Source organism: Podarcis tiliguerta (assembly GCF_965153285.1).
Source record: "Podarcis tiliguerta genome assembly, chromosome: 2".
NCBI classification, from domain to species: domain Eukaryota; kingdom Metazoa; phylum Chordata; class Lepidosauria; order Squamata; family Lacertidae; genus Podarcis; species Podarcis tiliguerta.
The window spans coordinates 46,428,827-46,451,064 of record NC_139535.1 but is presented as its reverse complement, the minus strand read 5'-3'; the positions used below and the strand labels follow the sequence as shown (position 1 = coordinate 46,451,064).

General features: G+C 43.5%; 1 protein-coding gene across 1 annotated transcript; it reads left to right on the top strand.

Annotated features, from left to right (window-relative positions):
- The first annotated feature begins 527 nt into the window (after positions 1-527).
- On the top strand, positions 528-18,291 carry LOC310672241 (haloacid dehalogenase-like hydrolase domain-containing 5). The gene is made up of 8 exons (XM_083429075.1): positions 528-850; positions 8,543-8,752; positions 9,305-9,417; positions 10,264-10,357; positions 11,972-12,005; positions 13,480-13,654; positions 14,825-15,013; positions 16,721-18,291. Exons 1-8 carry the CDS (start codon positions 710-712, stop codon positions 17,136-17,138), a joined length of 1,374 nt encoding a protein of 457 aa, XP_083285201.1. The 5' UTR covers positions 528-709; the 3' UTR covers positions 17,139-18,291.
- Positions 18,292-22,238: the final 3,947 nt, after the last annotated feature.

Genomic DNA, 22,238 nt, shown 5'->3' with positions numbered 1-22,238 from the left:
CATGTTGCCATTACTCCCATTTCTCCCTCTGTCATCTGCCTTCCTACTCCTTTGTGCCAACAATGTGCATTAGTGTGGGGAGCTAGAGGCAGAGGATAACCAGGCATAATCCATATAAGCCAGTAACCCCCTGCAGCAAAAAAAAAGGGGGGGGAAGAGCCAGCATGACCTAATGGTTAGAGCGTTAGACTGACCTGGGGGAGGCCAGAGTTTCAATCCCCACTGAGTCATGAAGCTCACTGGGTGACCTTGGGCCGCTCACCATCTCGTAGCCTTGCCTCCATCACAGGGTTGTTGGGAGGAGCTATGGAACCCTGTCCACCACCTTGAGCTCCTTGGAAGAAAAAGGTGGTATAGAAATGTAATAAATAAATAGGAAGAAACGCGGGGGGGGGAGAAAACACACTGCCTTACACTTGGAACTTTTTTTAAGAGAGGGCGGCGCTGGAGAAGACGCGGCCTGGCTGGCGAAACGCGGAGGCGGCGAGGAAGCCCCGCGGGGCAAGTCGGAGCCGTCGAGCAGGCTCCACCCCGCGAGGCTGCAGCGTAGGCAGGAGGAGGAGCCTGCGGGGAATGAGGCGAAGCCGGTGTCGGCTGTCGCTGCTGCCCGGCGCGGCGCCGGCGCCCGACTGGACACTGGCAGGAGCAAGACCCGACGGAGGGGCCGCCGCCGCCGGGCTGAGAGCTCCGTCTCCGCGAAGGGTCCGCCATGAGGGGAATGCTGCTGCTGCCGCCGCTCCTCCGCCGCCCTCTGCCACCTCCGGGGCTGAGAAGGCTTTGCAGCGCCAGCGCCGCCGCCTCGGCTGCTCCTGCCGCCCCGGCCCCGGGGAAGAGCAAGGCGGGCTCGCAGGTACCTCGCTGCACTGAGTGGGGGTCGGGGGCGCAGGGCTGGGGCTGCTCCTGGGCTTCGGGCAGCGCGCATGGGATGGGGCGGCCTCCCTCTCTCAGCTTCTTTTTGGAGCGGTTGATGGAGGGGCTGGACTGTTTCTTAAACAAAAAGGAAAGAAAAACGAAAGGAGCTGATGAGGGAGGGGGAGGGAAACGAGAAGGGGGAAGAGGAAAGGGGTCTTGTTTCCTTCCTCTGAGGCTTCACGGTCTTAGCGTAGTGCTGTATTAACTTTTAACTTGAGCTGCTGCTTTGTTTGTTTTGTGCTCTTAGTCTGCTCCCTCTCCTCCTCCTCCTCCTCCTCCTCCTCTTTCGTAAGTTCCTTGGGAATGCTGATTGGCCACTGAAAGGCACCTTTTATGTGAATTAACGGGCTTGAAATTTTTGTTGTTGTGGGGCAGGACATTTCATTAACCGTTCATTCTTTTCAAGCTACCTGCCTCTTCTTTTTGCCTCTTTCCCCTTCCTATCTCCATCTTTCTTTCTTTCTTTCTTTCTTTCTTTCATCATAGAATCACAGAGTTGGGAGGGACCCTGGGGTCATCTAGTCCAACCCCCTGCAATGCTGGAATCTCAAAACGCCCATTCACCATCCAGTTTGAAACCATACTTAACCTTACTTAGCTTTGCAAATGTGATAGCAGCTTTATTGCTGCACCACTAGGATCTCGTTTCACCTTCCCTCCCTCCCAGCATTGCTTCTGTTTCCTTTTTTTCATATAAGAAAATGTCCATCCTTGAGATGGGATGCTGCTGCTGCTGCTGCTGCTGCTGCTGCTGCTGCACACTTTTGGGTGCAAATCTTCCTTCTAGGGGTGGCAGATTCAACAGAAGTCTTCTGTGCTTCTGTGTTGGGTCTGTCAGACAAGCATGGGCAGCAGCCAGAGGGAGCAGATGGGGGAGCAGAAAGTGTGTGGTGGGGTCCTTGAACCCACCTCTGCTACTTGCTCACCTGGCTTAGCATCAGGGACAAGTACAAAGCCATCTGCCAACTCTACACAATCTTTGGGCAGGCAGTGGTTGGGTTTGAATCCCCCTGTGCTGCTTAGATCTAGTTGGTGAATGGAGGCTGTCCTGGTCATCTTCAACATTGCTTGCTTGCCTGCCTGCTGAGAAGCAATCACTTCCATTTGGTAATCGCTGCTGCAATGGTGAGTTCTCACAATGTGCTAGAGCCTTCGTAGTTGCCTAGTGGTGCACACCAGCCTACTTTTCCCACTTCTCTGGCTTCTTTTTTTAAAATTTACTCTTCTCTTCACCTGTGGTGTCAAGACTGGTCTTAACCATGTGAAGGAATGAGGACTCAACCCCCTGGAACATGTTCTTTTTCTTGTTAGTACTTCTCAATTCTGGAATGAGAAAGAGACCTGGTAGAAAAAGGGCTGGTTCCAATTCCTGTCTTGTTGGTAGATTTTCTGTATGAGTATGTATACTAATAGGTTGCCATAGCAATTAATATGTAACTCTTGGCAGTTACAACACAGTGTTCTTGCTGCGCAGAAGCATAATCCAGACTCTTTGGTCATGGAGCACTTTTGCTTTGCAGAACAAATGGGAAATTAAGAATTTGTGGTTGGTGCGGCCTGCCCTCTACTTAAGGACGCTGAGCATGACCACATACTTAAAAAATAAAACTTAAAAAATGTGTAAAACACTTGCTTAGTAGTAGCTACATAGTATTTAACTTCTGAATAAACAGGCACAGGGCTGTATGTTTCTCAGCCAGTGTTATTGACCTTACTCTGGTATACCAAGAATCCATGTTCAGCTCAATGCCAGTTTCCCAACATCTGACTATATCTCCATATGGACAGCTGTCAGTATAATGGCTAAGAGGTCACCAAACCTAGTTTTGACTACCCACTGACCTGCAGGAGCTTTCCATATTTTCAGGCAGGAGTCTCTTCCAGTCCTATGTGGACATACAATGGGGCTGAATGTGGGACCTCTGCGTGCAAAGCACATGCTGTGCCACTAAGCTACAGTCATTTCCCAATGGAGTTTCCTTGTCAAATGTATGACAAGGAAATTAAGTGCCCATGCTACTTGGTTGACAGTCTAGATACAACATTAGAATACATGACCTAGATGTGTCATTCTAATAATGCTTGACCTCAGTAGTCATACACTGTTTCCTTTAATTTGTTTATTTTACATAGAACAGCAGGCTTTTAACACCCAATGGTTGCTGGAGGGTCCTGGTCTTGTATTTGAGAGGACACGAGTGAAATCTTTAATATGTTTGCATTACATTCAGGTGTTTTTTAAAAGGAAGTTATCTCCTTTTTTTAAAAAAAAAAAGATTATAAATAAATGCTTTAAAAAATAAAGTGATTCCAGTGTAAATAAAACAAAATAATGGTATTTGAGTATGTGCTGCCTTTTCCATCACCAAGAACAGCTATTTTCCCTGTCATGCTGTTTCTCTAGAGTATAGCACAGAATCACAGACTAACATTAATGTCAAAGCAATCCCCAGCAGCTGAAGAGGCTTGCTTATGCAACAGGTTAATTTTAATAATTTAATAATTTTAATAAACATTCCCTTAGCTTGTTTCAGTTTTATTTACATATGCATGGAGTAATCCTGAAGGGAAAAGCAAATTTGGGATATGTTTGCACCTGCAGTGATTGCTTTAGTTTTGTTATGTAAGCTGGGCATTTGAACTGCAGACTCCTGGGATTTTCAAAGGCTCTGGAATAGCTCCGGTTTAAATGCCCAGCTTGAATGGGCTTGGTTGCCAACAATGTCTGGAGGACCATAGGTTCCCTGCCTCTCTTGTATACCTTGCAAGAACTGATGGCCATATTATTTATATACTGCATTTCCTACAAATAAATCTTTGTTCAAAGCAGTTCACAGAAAAACAGTGTAAATGCACAAGTTTGATAATGAAACATTATAAAAAATATAATATCCCTACAACATAACACTGAAAAAATCAACGATTAAAAAGTTCATTTAACATAAATCAACATTATAGCAAATGCACACAGTGCAGCAGCAGTTATTTTTTTCTTTCTTGGCAATAGGAAGTTGAAACATGATGACTGGCTATATGAGATTGAGATGTGTTGTGTGAGTAAATAAGTTTGAGAAAGGATTCTTTGTTTAGGTTAACTGCTTCTCACTCAGACTCTGACCCCAAATTAGCATCACCATTCTACATGTGGGATGGTTCCTGAAAACCTCTGCTTGGCTGTATATGCAGGGTAAAAGGTAAGGAGGGAGCGGATAGCACTGTGGTCTAAACCACTGAGCCTCTTGAGTTTGCGGATCGAAAGGTCGACAGTTCGAATCCCCACGACGAGGTGAGCTCCCGTTGCTCTGTCCCAGTTTCTGCCAACCTAGAAGTTCGAAAGCACACCAGTGCAAGTAGATAAATAGGTACTGCTGCAGTTTCCGTCACGGTGTTCTGTTGCACCAGAAGCGGTTTAGTAATGCTGGCCACATAACCAGGAAAGCTGTCTGTGGGATTAAAAAAAGTACAGTGTAAATCAATGTGGAATAAATATTATGAAGGGTAACATATAAAGAGTTCAAATAAAGAAGCAATCTGAATGCTAATTTGTTTGAAGTCTAAGTTCAGATCTAAAGAATTACAGGCAGCAACCATTTCATGCGAGGGCTCTGTTTCTGGCCCCTGTGTGTGTTAGCAGAGTCTTCCACCGCCCTGCCCCACACCTGTTTCTGCCCCCATTCTGCCTTCTTCTGGGTCCAAGAGGACCCACACACCGGTGTTCATGCGTCAATTGGACATGCCTAAAATGGTCGCTGCCTGTAAACAAGAAACTTAAGAAATACAGTGGTGCCCCGCAAGACGAATGCCTCGCAAGACGGAAAACCCGCTAGACGAAAGGGTTTTCCGTTTTGGAGGTGCTTCGCAGGACGAATTTCTCTATGGGCTTGCTTCGCAATGTCTTGCGATTCCTGGGGTTTTTTTTTCCGCTCCCCACCCCCTTTTTCTAAGGCACTAAACTGCTAATAGCCTTTTAGCAGCTAATCCGCTAATCCCTTAAGCCTTTAATAGCCGCTAATAGCCGCTAAACCGCTAATAGCGCTAATCCGCTAATGGGCTTGCTTCGCAAGACGAAAAAACCGCTAGACGAAGAGACTCACGGAACGGATTCTTTTCGTCTTGCGAGGCACCACTGTATAAAGTGTGTAGATTGATGGTGTGTTGAGATGTTTCATTTGTGAAATTTGTGATAGATGTTGGGCGACAGGGTAGGGTCCTACCTTATTTCATATAAGCCTGTATCATGAATTGCAAAGTAGACACATCAGGGGGTCATAGACTCCCAACAGGAAAGGCATTATGTACTCACACTTCTTGGGATTCTTTCAACTCCTATTTTTATTGAAAGCAAAAAGGTATTTCAATCAAATGACAAATATTCATATCGGGCATTAGCTTTATTTGTTTACATTTGTAGTATTTACCTTCCTTGAGGGTGGATGGGTAACCATTGAAACACTTATAATTTCAAATGTTACTAAAAAAACCCACAGCTACTTAAATTCAGCCACCCTTGTGAACTGAACTCTTGTCTCCTTTGTGCATCTGTGTAGCACAGCCACAAGCACTGTGGCATTAAACTTGAAAAGGGATGGAGCAGACAGATCCTGGAGGAGTTTCCTTTGTTGCTGTGAGTGGCAGATTGCAGTAAGGACACAGCGGTGTTTACAACTGTGAATGTTTCCACCTTCCATAGCTTGATGTTGTAATGTCAGACAGGGACAAAATATTTTTGAGAATATTGTGACAAACTCAGAGCTATTGATGAAGCATTGAAAGCTTTGCATGAACAGATGGTAATTTACTGAATTATTCTAGTGGCAGATTCAGGTAGGTAGCCGTATTGGTCTGACGCAGACAAAATATATTTTAATTTTTTTTAAAAAATGTCCCAGTAGCACCTTTGTTTTTTAGTTGTTTAGTCGTGTCCAACTCTTCGTGATCCCATGGACCAGAGCACGCCAGGCACTCCTGTCTTCCACTGCCTCCCTCAGTTTGGTCAAACTCATGCTGGTAGCTTCGCGAAAACTCTCCAACCATCTCGTCCTCTGTCGTTCCCTTCTCCTTGTGCCCTCCATCTTTCCCAACATCAGGGTCTTTTCCAGGGAGTCTTCTCTTCTCATGAGGTGGCCAAAGTATTGGAGTCTCAGCTTCAGGATCTGTCATTCCAGGGAGCACTCAGGGCTGATTTCCTTAAGAATGGATACGTTTGATCTTCTTGCAGTCCATGGGACTCTCAAGAGTCTCCTCCAGCACCATAATTCAAAAGCATCAATTCTTCGGCGATCAGCCTTCTTTATGGTCCAGCTCTCACTTCCATACATCACTACTGGGAAAACCATAGCTTTAACTATACGGACCTTAGTAGCACCTTAGAGACCAACTAAGTTCGTTCTTAGTATAAGCTTTCATGTGCATGCACACTTCTTCAGATGCACACATGCATGCATACCAAAGCTTACACCAAGAACAAACTTAGTTGGTCTCTAAGGTGCTACTGGACAATTTTAAAATATATTTATTCTAGCGGCAGTTGGGTCTAATGAAACATGTCTGTACCTTGTTGTCAGGGAAAGTATCACCTTTAAAAATAACCAGATTTTAATTTGAATACTTCCTTGATCAGATGTTTTAAATAAAGTTTTAATGTGTACACTGTGTTTGTACTTGTCTATTCTAGTTGAAATGTAGTGATTCTCCTTCTAAGCTTTTCGTGACAGAGGAAAATCGGCTTATGCTGCCAGAAAAGTTAAACTTAATTTTCTTTCCATTTTGATTACACTATTCTGAGGAAAGAGAGACTAAATCCGTAAGATCTGCAGATTGTGTTGCTTGCTGACTATATTCCCAGTAGAAGTTAATCCAGCCTAGAATCTCATTAAAAACTGTTCCAAGACTTTATGCATTTACTCCCTTATTAGAAAATGGACAACAAGACACAAGAAGACATTTTCTAGAATCAGATTTGACCATATGGAAGAAATGGAGACCGAAAATTTTACCTTTTGACAGTGGCGGAGTATATGCCTGTGCTGGCCAGGGCGGGCGCGCTCCCAAGGGGGACAGGGCGTGGAGGGTGCCCTCCTGCAACTGCCACGCCTACCGTGAGCCGCCGGGGGAAGCGGGGAGCTGCTTTGCCACTGGTGCAAAGGGGGGTGACATTCAGTGCGCCGCCTGCCTGTGACTCAGACTCCCACGCCTACCGTGAGCAAAGTGGCAAAACGACACAGCACCTCCCGCTTCCCCCGACGGCTCTCACCGCTTTGCTCACGGTAGGCGTGGGAGTCCGAGTCATGGGTGGGCGGCACGCCAAATGTCACCCCACCCCCAGGATGACACTTGGGGTGCTGCACCCCCACCACACCCACCTTCTTCCACCAGTGCCTTTTGATTCTCCTTTAGTCCCAATAATATAACACTCTTCCTTTCGCATAGCAGCTGAATCATCTCCTCTCCCCGCCCCCCTTCTCCAATCTACTCACAAGCACACCAGAATGAATTCTCCTGTGTTTTGGGCTTTCTAGCCCTTTTTAAAAAACTTTTTATACCTGTCAAAATCTCAGGATCTCTCCCCCCCCCCCATATCTGCACCTCTTTTTTGTGGGTGATGCCATTTTGGCTTTGTAAGCAACTGCACACTCACCCCCTTAACACTGGAAAAAGGTTGATTTTAAAGATGAGGCCAAGACATGTTTTTATAGAGGGAGAGCATTTCTCACTATCCTAGGAAAACAAAAGTATATTTTTGCAAGGAGATCCCAAAGAGGGGCAATATCACTGAGCTGGTAATTTCCTTTATGCATGTGAGAATACGCAAGCAGCACATGTAATTACGTATTATCCATTTCCAAGGAGCAGTTTTCCGAACACCGACTCTGGAGCTGCTTTTTAAACTTGTGCAAGTCCACATACTGCTTGGCCTTCGCAACATCTTAGTGTTTGGTGCTTCCTTAGTCCTGTAAGCCATTAGTGGAAGATTTGCTGACTGACCTAAATAAATATTTTGTTGTTGTTGTTAATTTCTTGCCAACTGTGCCCTTTCTAACATTACAAACTGGTTTAGAAGGAATAATATATTATTTGAGTGTAGGTTGAGATGAAGCAGATCACATAATTAATTTAACTGGAAATATTTATAGCTCATATAGCATTTGGCCTCTGCCATTGACCCCAGCTTAATTGTTCTTTATCTGATACGCATCCGTTTCATTCTTCAAACATGTCTTAAAATGTTGTCTAACAAAATGGCTTTTCATGGCCAAAGAATGTTATTGCTAAACCTTAGAAGTTACACCAATGTGGGATTTACGGTGGTGGTGGTGGTAGGGAGAACCACACATGGAGGAAAGGCAGGAGATATATAACAAACAAATAAATAGTTCAGTGGACGCTCGGGTTGCGAACGTGATCCGTGCAGGAGGCACGTCCGCAACCCGCAGCATCTGCAACCTGCAGCGCTGCGCATGCGCGGGTTGCGATCCGGCGCTTCTGCACATGTGCAAAGTGCGATGTTCTGGTACTTCCTGTTCTGGTACTTCCGGGTTTCGGCGCGTCCGTATCCTGAAAACGCACAACCTGAAGCGTCTGTAACCTGAGGTATGACTGTATCATGAATACAAGCTTTCTTTTATTTCAGCTCAACATACAACCTACCTTTGGCTTTCTGTTTGACATTGATGGAGTATTGGTACGAGGAAAGACACCAATTCCAGGCGCAAGAAAAGCCTTTCAAAAACTACTTAATTCTCAGGGAGAGTTTTCGGTTCCTGTAGTATTTGTCACAAATGCTGGAAACTGTCTTCGTCAGAAGAAAGCAGACCAGTTGTCTCATATTCTTGGAGTGCCAGTGAGTAATTTTAATGCCTTTTGTATGTGTGTGTGTGTTTTTAAATCACATGAATAATGAAGGAATATTTCTGTTTTATAAATAGTCTACTTAGTTCAGTAGTTCTTGTCTTGCCTTCATAAAGACAACAACTTTAAACCTCAGTCCCAAATCTTACAGGTGTCTTTTAAAATAGATGCAATATGTTCCGAATCATTTCAAGGGTTTCTCTTAGGGGATTAAAATGCTTATCAGCTTCATGTTTTACAGGGCAAATTGTGTGTACTTCTATCCAAGTAACATTAACCTCATGAATTGTAAGCTGTTTTCTCATTATTGTTTTGCTTCAGAATCTGTATATGGCTTAATTTAAACCTTACCTCTGAAACAAGAATCAGATGCTGGGTGTGGAGAGAGACTGAGGCAAGAACTATTTTAAGCACTGGTTGTGTGCTGTGAAAACAGAAATCTGATCTGAATTAATTTTTCAGGACTATTTTTATGAGCAAAGATGTCCGAGGTAAAAGAGAGCATATTAATTAAGGAACTGATCTCCCATTCTTTCTCTCACAGATTTCCCAAGACCAAGTCATGATGTCCCACAGTCCTTTGCGAATGTTCAGACGTTACCATGACAAATGTGTTCTTGTGTCTGGACAAGGGCCTCTTCTTGATATTGCTAAGCAGTATCCTTTGGAAGATGTAGCTTATTCCAGGTTACAGTGGTACCTTGGGTTACATACGCTTCAAGTTACATATGCTTCAGGTTACAGACTCCGCTAACCCAGAATTAGTACCTCGGGTTAAGAACTTTGCTTCAGGATGAGAACAGAAATTGCGCAGTGGCAGCAGTGGGAGGCCCCATTAGCTAAAGTGGTGCTTCAGGTTAAGAACAGTTTCAGGTTAAGAACGGACCTCCAGAACGAATTAATTACGTAACCAGAGGTACCACTGTATATGGAAAAAGCTTTCGGTTTTTTCGTACAGTGATTAATAGGTGCATCTTGTAGTTTATGCTGTCAATGAACTCTGATGAAATCAGTCAGCTCTTAAGTGTGGTCTTGAAATATATAACGCAGCAAGGGAAATGAGGGGCAGGCAAAGAAGAGGAAACATTTCCAATTTTCTTTATTAACCTTTCCAGCTCCTGGTTGCTGCCTCAGTTTCTTGCTCTCTTTGAGCAGGCCGTATCTGGCTTACACAGAGAGGCTGCCGCTAACAGCTGTCCAGTCACTGTTGTGGTTATGCTGTGTGTTTGTGTGAAAGGGAGACTGCAAGCTCGTTCTGAAGCCATTGTGGGTTCTTGTCTTGGCTGTAGGGAATGAATACAGCAGGAGTGGATCCTAAAATAGTAGTAGTAGTAGTAGTAGTAGTAGTAGTAGTAGTAGTAGTAATTCTTGGTTGTGTGGCTTGGAAAAAAAGAAGTTACTGCCAAATCAAATTTATTGCTTGTTTCATAAAGCAGAAATGTACATTCCAGAAAAATGTTGCAATAAAATTGTATTGTTATCCATAACCAAATACATTGCTAGTGTTGGATTTTGTCAGCCTATTACAATCGACAGGCTGCGAGAAAACTTTCCCTTATTGGACATGGTTGACCATGACAGAAGACCTAAAGTTTCAGTGAGTATATTGTTTACTACAGATCATTTCTCTTAATGATTGATTTGAGAGCTTTGTATTGTCCTTAACAAAAAATGTCCTACCTAACAGCCTGGTTTGGCCCTTGAAGTCTCTCTGACCGCTCTTTATGTGCTCATAAATATAGGATGTTCTACTAGCTTAACTCCTCAAAATCTATTTCCAAGCAGTTGCTATATAGACAAATGAAAGACAAATTTAATTGCCTGTATATTGTCCACAGCATTTAAAAGGTTGTACAGTTTGTTCTGAAGGTTACCCAATATTGACTGATCTCACAATAGATTAGGCTGCAATGAAAAGAGCAGGAAATGTTTCCAAGAACTAATGAAAGCATTGCCCAAGTATCGTGTCAGGTTGAAGAGGACAGGAGAGTTGGACTGAACCAGATGAGTTCAGGAGGAAGGGGCTGGGACACTGACCAGCACTTTAATTACCTGTACTTCCTCGTTTCCTTTGTGGAAAGTAGCCATGTGTAGCTGCATTACCTTGTGAAGCTTTTTCTTAGGTCACTTTTTCTTAGGTGAATGTCCTTTCTTCCTTATGCTGGAGTGCGCATGTGCACACATCTAAGTTCGTTTTGGAGGAAGGAAAGGAAATGGAAGAGGATGATCAAATTTCATGGGGTTCCTATAATAAGTTAATTTGTCTGGCCTGTTTTGAGGGTGGTATCACAAGCCTGCAAGGAATAATCAGTTGAAAAGTGTCTGTTGTATGCTTGAATCCCATCATGAAAATTGTGAATTTTAACTGTGAAGGAAGTGCAAGATTTTTGTTTCTGTTGACAACAAAACGAATTTGATTGTTATTAAAATATGTTTTTTTAAATAGAGAAGAGAATGAAATGCACAATGGCATCTTCCATTCCCCAGTGCTATCTCATCCTTACACTTAGGATATTGTGTTGCTGAGTATTGTGCAAAAGGTAAAATCCATTTGGGCGCAATGGTAATATACAAATGTCCTGAGCATGCAAGGCAATGCTGCACTAGACCAGAGGAGTGAAGTGTTCATTTTGAGGCAATTTTGCCCCCCTAAAACACATAGCAGGGGGTTGCATTAGTGAGTGAAGGGGCTCAAGCAATTGTTTCAGCTGGTATGGAAGCATGACACAAAGCCAAAGCAACAACCAGCAGCAAGTACTTTTCAACAACAGAGATGCCCTTCCAGTTCCTCGTTGCTATAATAGGTATACATTTATTTCTTAGAAATGTATATGGGCATGCGAAGAATTACAGTGGTGCCTAGCAAGACGAAATTAATTCGTTCTGCGAGTTTTTTCATTATACGAGTTTTTTCGTCTTGCAAAGCACCACTGTGTATTGACGGTTTCCCATAGGAATGCATTGGCGGCTTAAAAAAAAAAAGGCGCAAGACGTTCCATCTTGCGAAGCAAGCCCATAGGGAAATCCGTCTTGCGAAGCAACTCAGAAAACGGAAAACTCTTTCGTCTTGCGAGTTTTTCATCTTCCGAGGCATTCGCCTTGCGAGGTACCACTGTACATCTGAACAGGACTTGTGTCCCTGTCAGAGTCAAAGAAAAACCCCAGGATGCTTTTCTTAGTAATGATAGCTTGTTTTTTTTTTCCTTTGCAGCATCCACCTGAAGTGGAACTTCCCAAGATTGAGGGTCAGTATGTCCTGCAGCCCATGATTTCTAAGTGAAGTAGAATTCATAGTGGCTTTCAAAAAACATACTACTTTGATGGCCTCAAGGGCCGGTTGTGATGAACCTGACTGGTAGGCGCATAGCATGAAGAGTTTATATTCCCTTGCTCTTTAACACTAACTTACCTGTTTGTCTCTTTTCAGTAAGTTCTCTTGTAACGCTGCCATTCTAGGCTAAGCCATGATGCTGTCAGTGCTATCTAAGTCTTAGCTTTACAATCCCTATTCCAAATTAGAACTTGAAAGCAAGGAGGTAGACCCTATGACCTGTGCTGATTGTGTCACTAGTTGACTAGGCATTAGCTTACTAAACGCCCACCCACTCCCTGGCCAGAAAAAAAGACGGTTGCTAAAAACTGCTGTATAAAACAACCTACATACGTAAACAAATCTTCCAAAACCATATTCCATACTACATAAATTACCATCGCCATTATTAATTTCATTTATGAAGCACTTGCAACGTCGCATTCTGAAGCAATTGACAAAATCTTAGCTAGGGGGGTGTTTAAAGGTAAAGGGACCCCTGACCATTAGGTCCAGTCGTGGCCGACTCTGGGGTTGCGGCGCTTATCTCGCTTTACTGGCTGAGGGAGCCGGTGTACAGTTTCCAGGTCATGTGGTCAGCATGACTGAGCCGCTTCTGGCGAACCAGAGCAGCACACGGAGACGTCGTTTGCCTTCCCGCTGGAGCGGTACCTATTTATCTACTTGCACTTTGACATGCTTTCGAACTGCTAGGTTGGCAGGAGCAGGGACTGAGCAACAGAAGCTCACCCCGTCGCGGGGATTCTAACCGCCGACCTCCTGATCGGCAAGCCCTAGGCTCTGTGGTTTAACCCACAGCGCCACCCTAGGGGGGTGTTTACTTTACATCAAAGATGTAAATTCTTGCTGCACCTTTGTACAATAGTCTAGCCCTGTTCAGGCATTCAGTACGTGTGGGTACCCAACACATAGATGGGCCTGTGGGAATGCATAGTTCTAGCCCTGTCCCATTGATAATTGACACACCTGTCAGCCATATCTCCAGGAAATATGTGGTTGGTGTCAATCTGAAGGGGGCAGATTCCATGCGCATACAGGGCTGCCATCTTTGTGGAGAAAATCCTGTATGTTGAAACGTCTGTGTGTGTGTGTGTGTGTGTGTGTGTGTGTGTGTAGAAGCAGCCCACTTCAGACAGACACTGATCAAGCATTAGTGAAAGAATGGAATGAAGGTAACAATGGACCCTGGAGTTGTTTCATGAATTTCTGAAGACGAAAGTTGATTGAAGACAATATAGCTGCAAATAAGTTACTACTCAGTTGAATTCTGCTCTATTTATTTCGGGCTTTGTACCATCTCATGGAGCGTAACGAGGACAGAATTGTTACACTGTGGTAGCTGTGTAGAACTGTGTACCTAATTTGTGTCCCTGTTGATTGCCTTGTAGCGATTGTTCTATTTGGTGAGCCAGTGAGATGGGAAACGAACCTGCAGTTGATCATAGATGTTCTTTTGACAAGTGGCTATCCTGGGAATCCATATGCTCAGGCAACTCACCCACATATTCCTGTACTGGCTTGCAACATGGATCTAATGTGGATGGCTGAAGCCCAGTCTCCAAGGTAGGGCAAGGGCAGTGAGTATTGGCAGATTTTTCAAGATCTGTACAAACAGCAAGGGAGAACTCTTGGTATCTGAAGAGTTCACCGAGCTCATCAGCATACAACACTGAAAATGTACCATCAATGTCACAAACATTCATAATTCCTTGATTCGAAGAGTGGGCCTCACTGATCCATAATCCTCAACTTACTTATGAGGCAAGCATTATGACTTCTGGGAATACCTCAGTTTGGATTAAAATCTGAGCCAGAGGAGAATTTATCCTATCCCATCTGTCTGTGCACTTACCTGGCTGTTTCTCTGTCAGTGGGAAGTCCAAGACTAATTAAGAACCGAAAACAATCCCTTTCACACTCCTGATGATGCCCGTCAAACACCCAGTGCTTGTGTCCCTGTCATAGGAGCATTGCAGGTTGCAGGGGGTAGGGTAGGGAGGATGAAATGGAGATTTCTCACTAGCACAGCTACTGTTTCCAGGGAAGGGGGTTTGAGGAGGGTTGTGCTTCTTCATTCCCAGTAATGTTATAGGGAACAGGACCCATTTTGATTTGTAATTGTGCTTGGAATTAACTACTATTTTCTGCTTTAGGGGTATAGTTTAATTTGCCATGTTCATGGGTGGGGGTGGGGGTTCCCATCAGTACAAAATATATGCAACTAGTGGATATTCCCAGCGCTGCCTGGGATTCTTTAGAGCAGGGGTCAGCAACCTTTTTCAGCCGTGGGCCGGTCCACCGTCCCTCAGACCATGTAGTGGGCTGGACTATATTTTGGAAAAAAAATAAAAATGAACAAATCCCTATGCCCCACAAATAACCCAGAGATGCATTTTAAATAAAAGGACTCATTCTACTCATGTAAAAACATGCTGATTCCAGGACCATCTGCGGGACGGATTGAGAAGGCGATTGAGCCGCATCCGGCCCCCGGGCCGTAGGTTGCCTACCCCTGTTTTAGAGACCAACAAATACTGCTTTTAAAAAATGGATAGTGTAGTGTATGTGTGTTAGCTACTCACCTGCCTATTTATGTAAAACTGGATGGAATTAATTCAGCCTTCACAATCTACCTCAATAGAAGTTGGAAAAATATCTCTTTTTATGTGATATTTTGTTTTTATCCTGGCTAACCATTCATTCTCGCTAAGCTTTATTTTCTGTATATTTTAGGTTTGGGCATGGAACATTCATGGTTTGTTTGGAAAACATTTACAAAAAGATCACTGGCAAAGAGCTGAAATATGAGGCTTTGATGGGAAAGCCTAGTGAACTGACCTATCACTATGCAGAATACCTGATCAGGACACAAGCAACTGCAAAACAATGGAAGAAGCCTATTCAAACCCTCTATGCCATTGGGTAAGATGTTTCTCATCGTAAAACATTCCTGTTGCAAACAGCAACTCGTAAAACTTGTTAAAATGAATGAGTCAAAACTCATGATTTGCCAGTCAGTTGAGAAGGGGAATGTTTTAGGTAGGCTATTGTTACGAGTTTAAAAGTGGTTAGGGACTGGAATAAATGTGATTCTCCCCTGAAAACCTGTTTAAAACATATCCAGTGACATTGCAGATTGTCAAAACCACCCTTCCTCTTTCAATTTTAGCCAGGCAGTAAATAAGTGAAAGAATCTGCTATATAGTTCTACAATGTCTGGCTCCTGGTGAATCTGAAACCTCCTTTTTCAGATCTTTTCATCAGTGGTCAGTAGCAAATAAAGTCACCTGCTTATGTCTGCTTAAGCAGTTACAGCCTACTTCTCTGCATGTTTTCTCAGAAGAAAGTCTCACTGGGTTCAGTGGGACTTGATCCTAATTATCTGCATAAGCTTGTCTTTTAGTTCACGTGGTGTTGAAAGATCATGGGCCAAATCATGCTGATTTCACCTTGGGAAGACTGCATCACAATCACTTTCGGTTATGCCTTTTTGGTTAATCACTTATGCTGGGATACTTATTCAGATTTGAGGTGGTTTTGAGCTTCATTTTGCTTTCTGTTAATGAAGTCTAATTGCATCCACTCTGCGCTGAGAATATATTGGCTTGCAGTGGAGTGAAAGACGCCCATCAGAGGAGAACTCTGCTGCTGTAGAGAGCTCTGGAGGACACTGAAGCTCTGCTCTCAGTCACTGTCAGCCTCTCTTTTCCTCACATCCTGCTCATGCTTTTCAGTCTTCACTCCTGTGATAAGTTTTTTTGGTGGGGGGGGGGACACCTTAAAAACGTTAAGATTTCGAGATGTCAGCTTCTTGACTTCTGTTGCCATCTGGTAAAATATATGCAGCCTTGGCTATACTGGTTCAGTGTGGGTATGTGTGCGAAAAGTTTTCGGCCGTGGCTCCGATCTGGTGGAACACTCTGTCACAAGAGACCAGGGCCTTGCGGGACTTGACATCTTTCCGCAGGGCCTGCAAGACAGACCTGTTCCACCAGGCCTTTGGCCAGGGCACAGCCTGACTCCCTCCCTCGGCAATCTTTGCGGAGCTCTGGCCCAATGGTTGCCAGTGGCTTGAATTAATTAATTTTATAATGAATGATTTTAGAGTGTTGTTTGTGCTGTACTTTTGTACTGTTTTATTGTTGTTAGCCGCCCTGAGCCCGGCTTCAGCTGGGGAGGGCGGGATATAAATAAAATTTATTATTATTATTATTATTATTATTATTATTATTATTATTATGAATGGCTTAAATGTGGTAAAATGTGTGAACCTGTAACATGTGCATATTTCACTAATATTATAGTATTTGTTGGTTTTCACATCATTCCTCTCGACTTGTTTGGATGTACAAAAGATTCTATGAACCAGGGCGAAGTTTATTTTCCCAAAGGCAAGGAGAAACCCTCTGAGACACAGTTCATTGGGCTTTAGATCCACAGAGCTGCTAGACCAGGGGTGAGATGTCCAGAAAGGGAGCTTAGATGTGTGCAGTCGTAAAGCCCATAGACTGCAGTATGCAGAAGAGAGTCTGTGCACTGTAATAATGGAAATAGCAAGCTCTATCAGCAGGTGCATTGCGCATATACCCGAAATATGTTTGTGCTGATGTAACTTTATTGACTCCCTAGGGATAACCTAATGACAGACATTTATGGTGCTAATCTTTACAACCGCTACCTTCAAGAAAAGAACTCGAGACGAGGTTCCAAGGCACTTATCCAGGCCAAAGCTGCTGGGGGCTCAAGATCTGCCACAGTCTCTCAGGAAGAAGAACTCGAAAACACTTGGGAAAGTGAATTAGCATCTGCGACTGCCACAAGCTGTAGGTCTGTCCTTGTTTGCACCGGAGTTTACAACCCTCACACAGAGGTGCCCTCTGACACGAGGGAGTGCATAACTGAGACTGTGTTTCATGGGCACAGGGATTTTAGGTTTGATCCTGCTTTAGTAGAACCAAACCACATTGTTCCAGATGTTGAAGCTGCTGTCGACTTAATCTTCCAGCTAGAGAACTTTGCACCAAATGGAAATTACAGGACTCCTTAATGACTTTCTTAACATTGTATGTTCTGTGTACTTTTTCTTCCTGAAAAACCAAACGGAAGCACTTAGTGGCATATCCTTCCTAACATGTTTATATTTTTATATGTAACACTTCTAATACACTCCTGCTTGTTCTAACAGCACCTTCCTTTGATATCTAACTTCTTTGGTTTCTGTGCTCTGATATCCCTTTGCGTCCAATACCCACTGTGCTTTTTATATGAATTGTTTTCTGCATGCTGGCTTCACTATTTAGCCACAGAGTTAAATCTAATGCTCTGAACCGTGAGGAAGAACATCAGCTGTGTTCAGCAGTCAAGGCAAGTCTGTTTTAGATAGTGTGTAATGAACTCTATGCAGTTCCGAGTTTAAAGCAGGGGTGGCTATCCTCCCAGATCCTGCTGTACTCCAGTTCCCATGAACTCCAGCCAGCACAGCTTATGGTGAGAATTGGTGGGAGTTGTAGTCCAATAATGTTTGAAGAGCCATAGGTTAGCCAACCCTGATTTATATGTTTATTCCTAAGGGATTATAGTGTTCCCCTCCATAACATCTTGCTTTCTTTTGCTACGAATTCCATCCAAAAAAAATCACTGACTCATTGTACTCTTTTCTCTGTTTCCTTTATGGAAAATAGAATCTGCACTTCAGGGGAAACGTTGTGTTCAGTGCTTTTCTTTGGATTTCAGCTCAAGCTCAATTGACTAAAATTATGGCACAAGCCGTAAGTTTGTGCAAACACCAATGGGCTGAATGGGATTTCAGCAGTATAATATTTTGCTCAAATTCCGTTCTAAAGAGCTAGAAGTTCCTGGTAGGCTTTATCCCTTATCTGTCTGGATTTATCATTAAACTCTTAAATACACTCAAGTTTTATTATTAATCACGGTGTTTCTCCTGCACTGAACTGCAGAATGCACAATAGCTGTTTGAGCTACTTTCTTAAACCTGAAACTCCAAACCACAGTGGCGATGTTGAACATGCTAGTGAGGTTTCTTCCCTCTGCGAAGTATCATGTATCTGGTCTTTAATGGCCATGTATCTCATGGATGTAAAGTTTTAAATAATAACTTATTTCTTACATTACCAGTTTTATAAAGCATTGTGTTTAACTAAAAAAAAACCCCTGCCCAGTAAAGTATTTTCTATTTAAAACTGCCTACGGATCTTTCTTTCTTTGTGCTTTCTATATATGTCATACGTCTGACCCCTTAATTATTGAAGATGGCGGAGAGGGTGATTGTGGAGCTACTGCAGGTATTCCTGGATGAGATTATCTAGATCCACCACAATCTGAGTTCAGATCTGGTATGGGAACTGAATCAGGCTTGATCAACCTTTATTGTGAGAGGGGGCAGGAGTGTGACCCCGTTACGTCTGCTTGATCTCTCCATGGTTTTCAATACATTGACCATGGTATCCTCCTGGACTGATATAGTGAAATGAGTATTAGAGGCACTGTCTTACAGTGGTTCTGTTTGTATCCTCAGGGTTGTGACTATAGAGTAGCACTGGGTAAGTGTTCCTCAGACCCCTGTGGGGTTCTGCAGAGTATTATCCTCTGCCCAGTGCTATTGAACATTTATACAAACAGGGCCGTCTTTACCGGGGGGGGGGGCAAGGGGTGCAGGGCACCCAGGCCTCAAATTCTGGATGGTGCCAGGCGCCCGCCACTGAAGCTCTTAACTATCTACCTGTTATGAAATAATAAATAATTATGATCAAGCTAGAAAAAGAAAATACATATATACCTAGGTATTATCGAAATGTATACCTTCTGTTTCACTAAAGGACTTTGTGCGCTCATTTACCAAAGACATGCCGTGCTAGTGGTGGCGCTTGTCATTCACAACGGCGGCACTTGTCAGACTTGGGGGCGCTAGGCAGATCTTTGCACTCCGGCAGCACATGCTAAAGACTCCCCTGTATGTGAAGCTTTTGGGAGCAGTCATTAATAATAATAATAATAATAATAACAACAACAACAATATATAGTATTACTTGTACCCCGCCCATCTGGCTGGGTCTCCCCAGCCACTCTGAGCGGCTTCCAACAAAGATTAAAAATACATTAAAAGGTCACACATTAAAAACTCCCCTAAACATTAGGTGTTTAGGTGGGCCAATAAACTGTGCTTCAATCCCAGGAAGAAGGCTCTTGGGGTGGATGTTCCCCACCTTCAGGAGGTAGGTTGGGGAATGGGGTTGCTCTCCCTTGGAAGGATGCTTGGGGTGAGCTTAGCCGTACAAAGAGCTGTTTGGCCAGAGAATGAGAGATTGAAAGAAATGGTTGCAGGAATGCTGCAGAGTGTGGGGAGAATAAGGTTGTTTCCCCAAAATATATGTACACGTACACACACACACACACACACACACACACACATATATATATATATATGAAAACTCACTTTCCCCCCTTTAAACTTCACATAGTGGAGCCTAATGTAATGTAATGTAATGTAATGTAATGTAATGTAATGTAAGCCTGTATAGTGGCAGAGTTACAGGAACAGCCACCCCACCAAGATGGTGATGAAAGAAAGGAGACCATGAGAGCTGTGGTAGAGTTCAGCATCTAAACCACAAAGGTATTTCACTTTGGTCTTTCCCAATTTCCCCCCTATGGGTTGGAACCAGAAGGTGCTTTCTGTGGACTGAAGCATTCATTCTACTTGGAGATTCTCACTGGAGAAACAGGCTTTTCCCAATTCCCTTTCCCCACTGCAGCTTCCAGCTTTGCAGGAGGAATCAGCAGAAATCACATTGTCTCCTGTCCATTTTTCCTGTGGAAGCATCCCATGAGCAAAGTTCTGCTGCCAGATTCTGAGTCCAGACCCATTCCATCACAAAGAGTGAATATTCCTTAACTACCACAGAGCTTGAAGCACTTAAAAAGCAGCATTTAATTGAAAGCATTGGAGAATGTGGTGTTCAAAAAGCAAATTGCACAATATTGTTTCCTAATTGTTCCTAATATATTGGCTGAAAGTGGAGCAGGAAATTTTTGGTACACTGCTGTCAATTCCAAAACAGTCAGAGTTCTTCTCTCCCCCCCCCCCCCCCCATTGGCTTGGTTTGAACACAGGCCTAAGCCCTTGCTTTTTAAAAACAGCACAGGAATGGACCATGATCAGACAAACCATGCCTTGTTTCTGCAAAGTTTGTTTTATTTTTCTAGATGTTCTTATCATATACCTTTGTAGCTCAATAAAATCTGCGTAGGTGTGGCCATGGTTAAAGACAGGTACTGGGTTTGCTCATAACTCCATGTCATAGTTAAAATAAATCAAGATTTGTAAGCCAACAACAAACCATGGCTTCAGATTTTTAAGGTACTGGGCAAGGTTAACACATGACCCAAAGGCACGGTCCGACCATGGATTCGCGTTAAGTGTGAACCAGCTGTGCTGTGACTGAAAAACATTTAAGAGCTTGTGAGTGGAAGAGACAAATTTGCTAGTATTCCCTCCATTATCCATTAGAGGGCAGTAGAGCAAAACAGCTTGTCTAACAGCTGTTCAAACTACAAGCAAACAGAATTTTATGCAGTATTTAATTAACACTTACTCTTTGGTTCTGCTAGTATAGAGCTGCACTGTATTGTATGTTTCATTTGGCTTTTAGTACCATGCTCCACCGAGGGCATGACAAAATATGAACAACAGCACCGACAGAAGAACACCCAGAACTGATTTATTAACCAGTGTCATTCATATTCAGCTCAGTGAGTGGAAGGTTGAAGCAACAGAAGGGCAATATGGCCCCAGAAGGACTAGGAAGTTTCACAGTCGGCCCAGCAATTGCTGGCAGAAATCAGCCATGTTCTCCAAATCATTCTCCCTTCATTACACTCTGCCCTTCATAGGGTGACACCCAACTGATTCATGGCATCCCCTTCTCTCACCAGATGTAAGCATCACACAGATTAGAGGTATATTGAATGAAAGATGCAGCTATTTCCTAATGCCCACATTCTGTTGCATTTATTCCAAACTGAAAGAGTCCAGTGCCCGCAAGTTCATGAGAAGCTGATGGTGGGCTTTGTTTCAATGGGTTTTTTGTTGAGTACTTGGGAGTATATATGATTGAATATAGCAGTTTGGGAAATCTTGGGAGCCTTAATCTGGGGGTACTGTCACATGATGCCCCTAGCTTAGATGGCTTTAAAATATGATGAAACACATCATAGAATCAGAGTTGGAAGGGACCTGAGGGTCATCTAGTCCAACCCCCTGCAATGCAGGAATCTCAACTAAAGCATCCATGACAGATGTCCATCTAACATCTGCTTAAAAACCTCCAAGGAGAGTCTACAACCTCCTGAGGGAGACTGTTTCACTGTTGAACAGCAAACTGAGTTGGGTGTCAACAGGACTGTACCCAAACGGAGAAACAAGGATATATTGATATGGTCAAGAATTCCAAGGTTTAGAATAGGTGTCACCAACATGGTGCCCATGGGCCTTCCCTGGCACCAGAAGGCTTCTGACTCCCCCAAGCTGAACTTTGCCCAATGGTTGCAAGGTGTGTTTTTGTGTTGCCTGTGAGTTTCTCATTTGTAACTATAAGCAGATGTCTCTAAAGGGTAGCGACCCCGGGTTTAGAGAAATACAAATAGCTCAGTGCTGACAGAATGCCAAATCCGTTGAGGGAAATAAAAAAATGAAGGGGCAGGGGAGAGAATGTGTGTCCTAGAAAAGGGCATTGGTAGCTGGCACTCTGGACAAGGAAATTCCACACTGTAACATTCTGTTTGTGATTAATCACTATTGACAAATGAAACCTGCAAAGACAAGACTGACCTTTCAGATTCAGATGTAGCAGGCCAGTAAATACCAGTTGCTGAAGGGTGAGAACGTACTAATGCCATCAGGCTGTTTGGGGGAGCCTCTGTCGGAAGCAAAATGCTTGTCTAGATGGATTCTTGGTCTGAGGCAGCAGAACTTTCATTATGAGATTACTAGAAGGGAGTGCACAGCAATGTCTGGGAATTTTTGGAAATAAAAAAAATCATGATTTTAAAATGGATAGTGTAATTTGTGAGTCATGTCAAAAATCAGGCGAAGTCACATCTTGAATCAAAAGATGGTCCACCATCTTGA

Coding starts and splice junctions, on each gene's coding strand:
- LOC310672241 (XM_083429075.1), top strand. CDS start 710: ATGAGGGGAATGCTGCTGCTGCCGCCGCTCCTCCGCCGCCCTCTGCCA. Junction 8,753..9,304: donor CTCATATTCTTGGAGTGCCA/GTGAGTAATTTT, acceptor TTTCTCTCACAG/ATTTCCCAAGACCAAGTCAT. Junction 13,655..14,824: donor GCTGAAGCCCAGTCTCCAAG/GTAGGGCAAGGG, acceptor TGTATATTTTAG/GTTTGGGCATGGAACATTCA.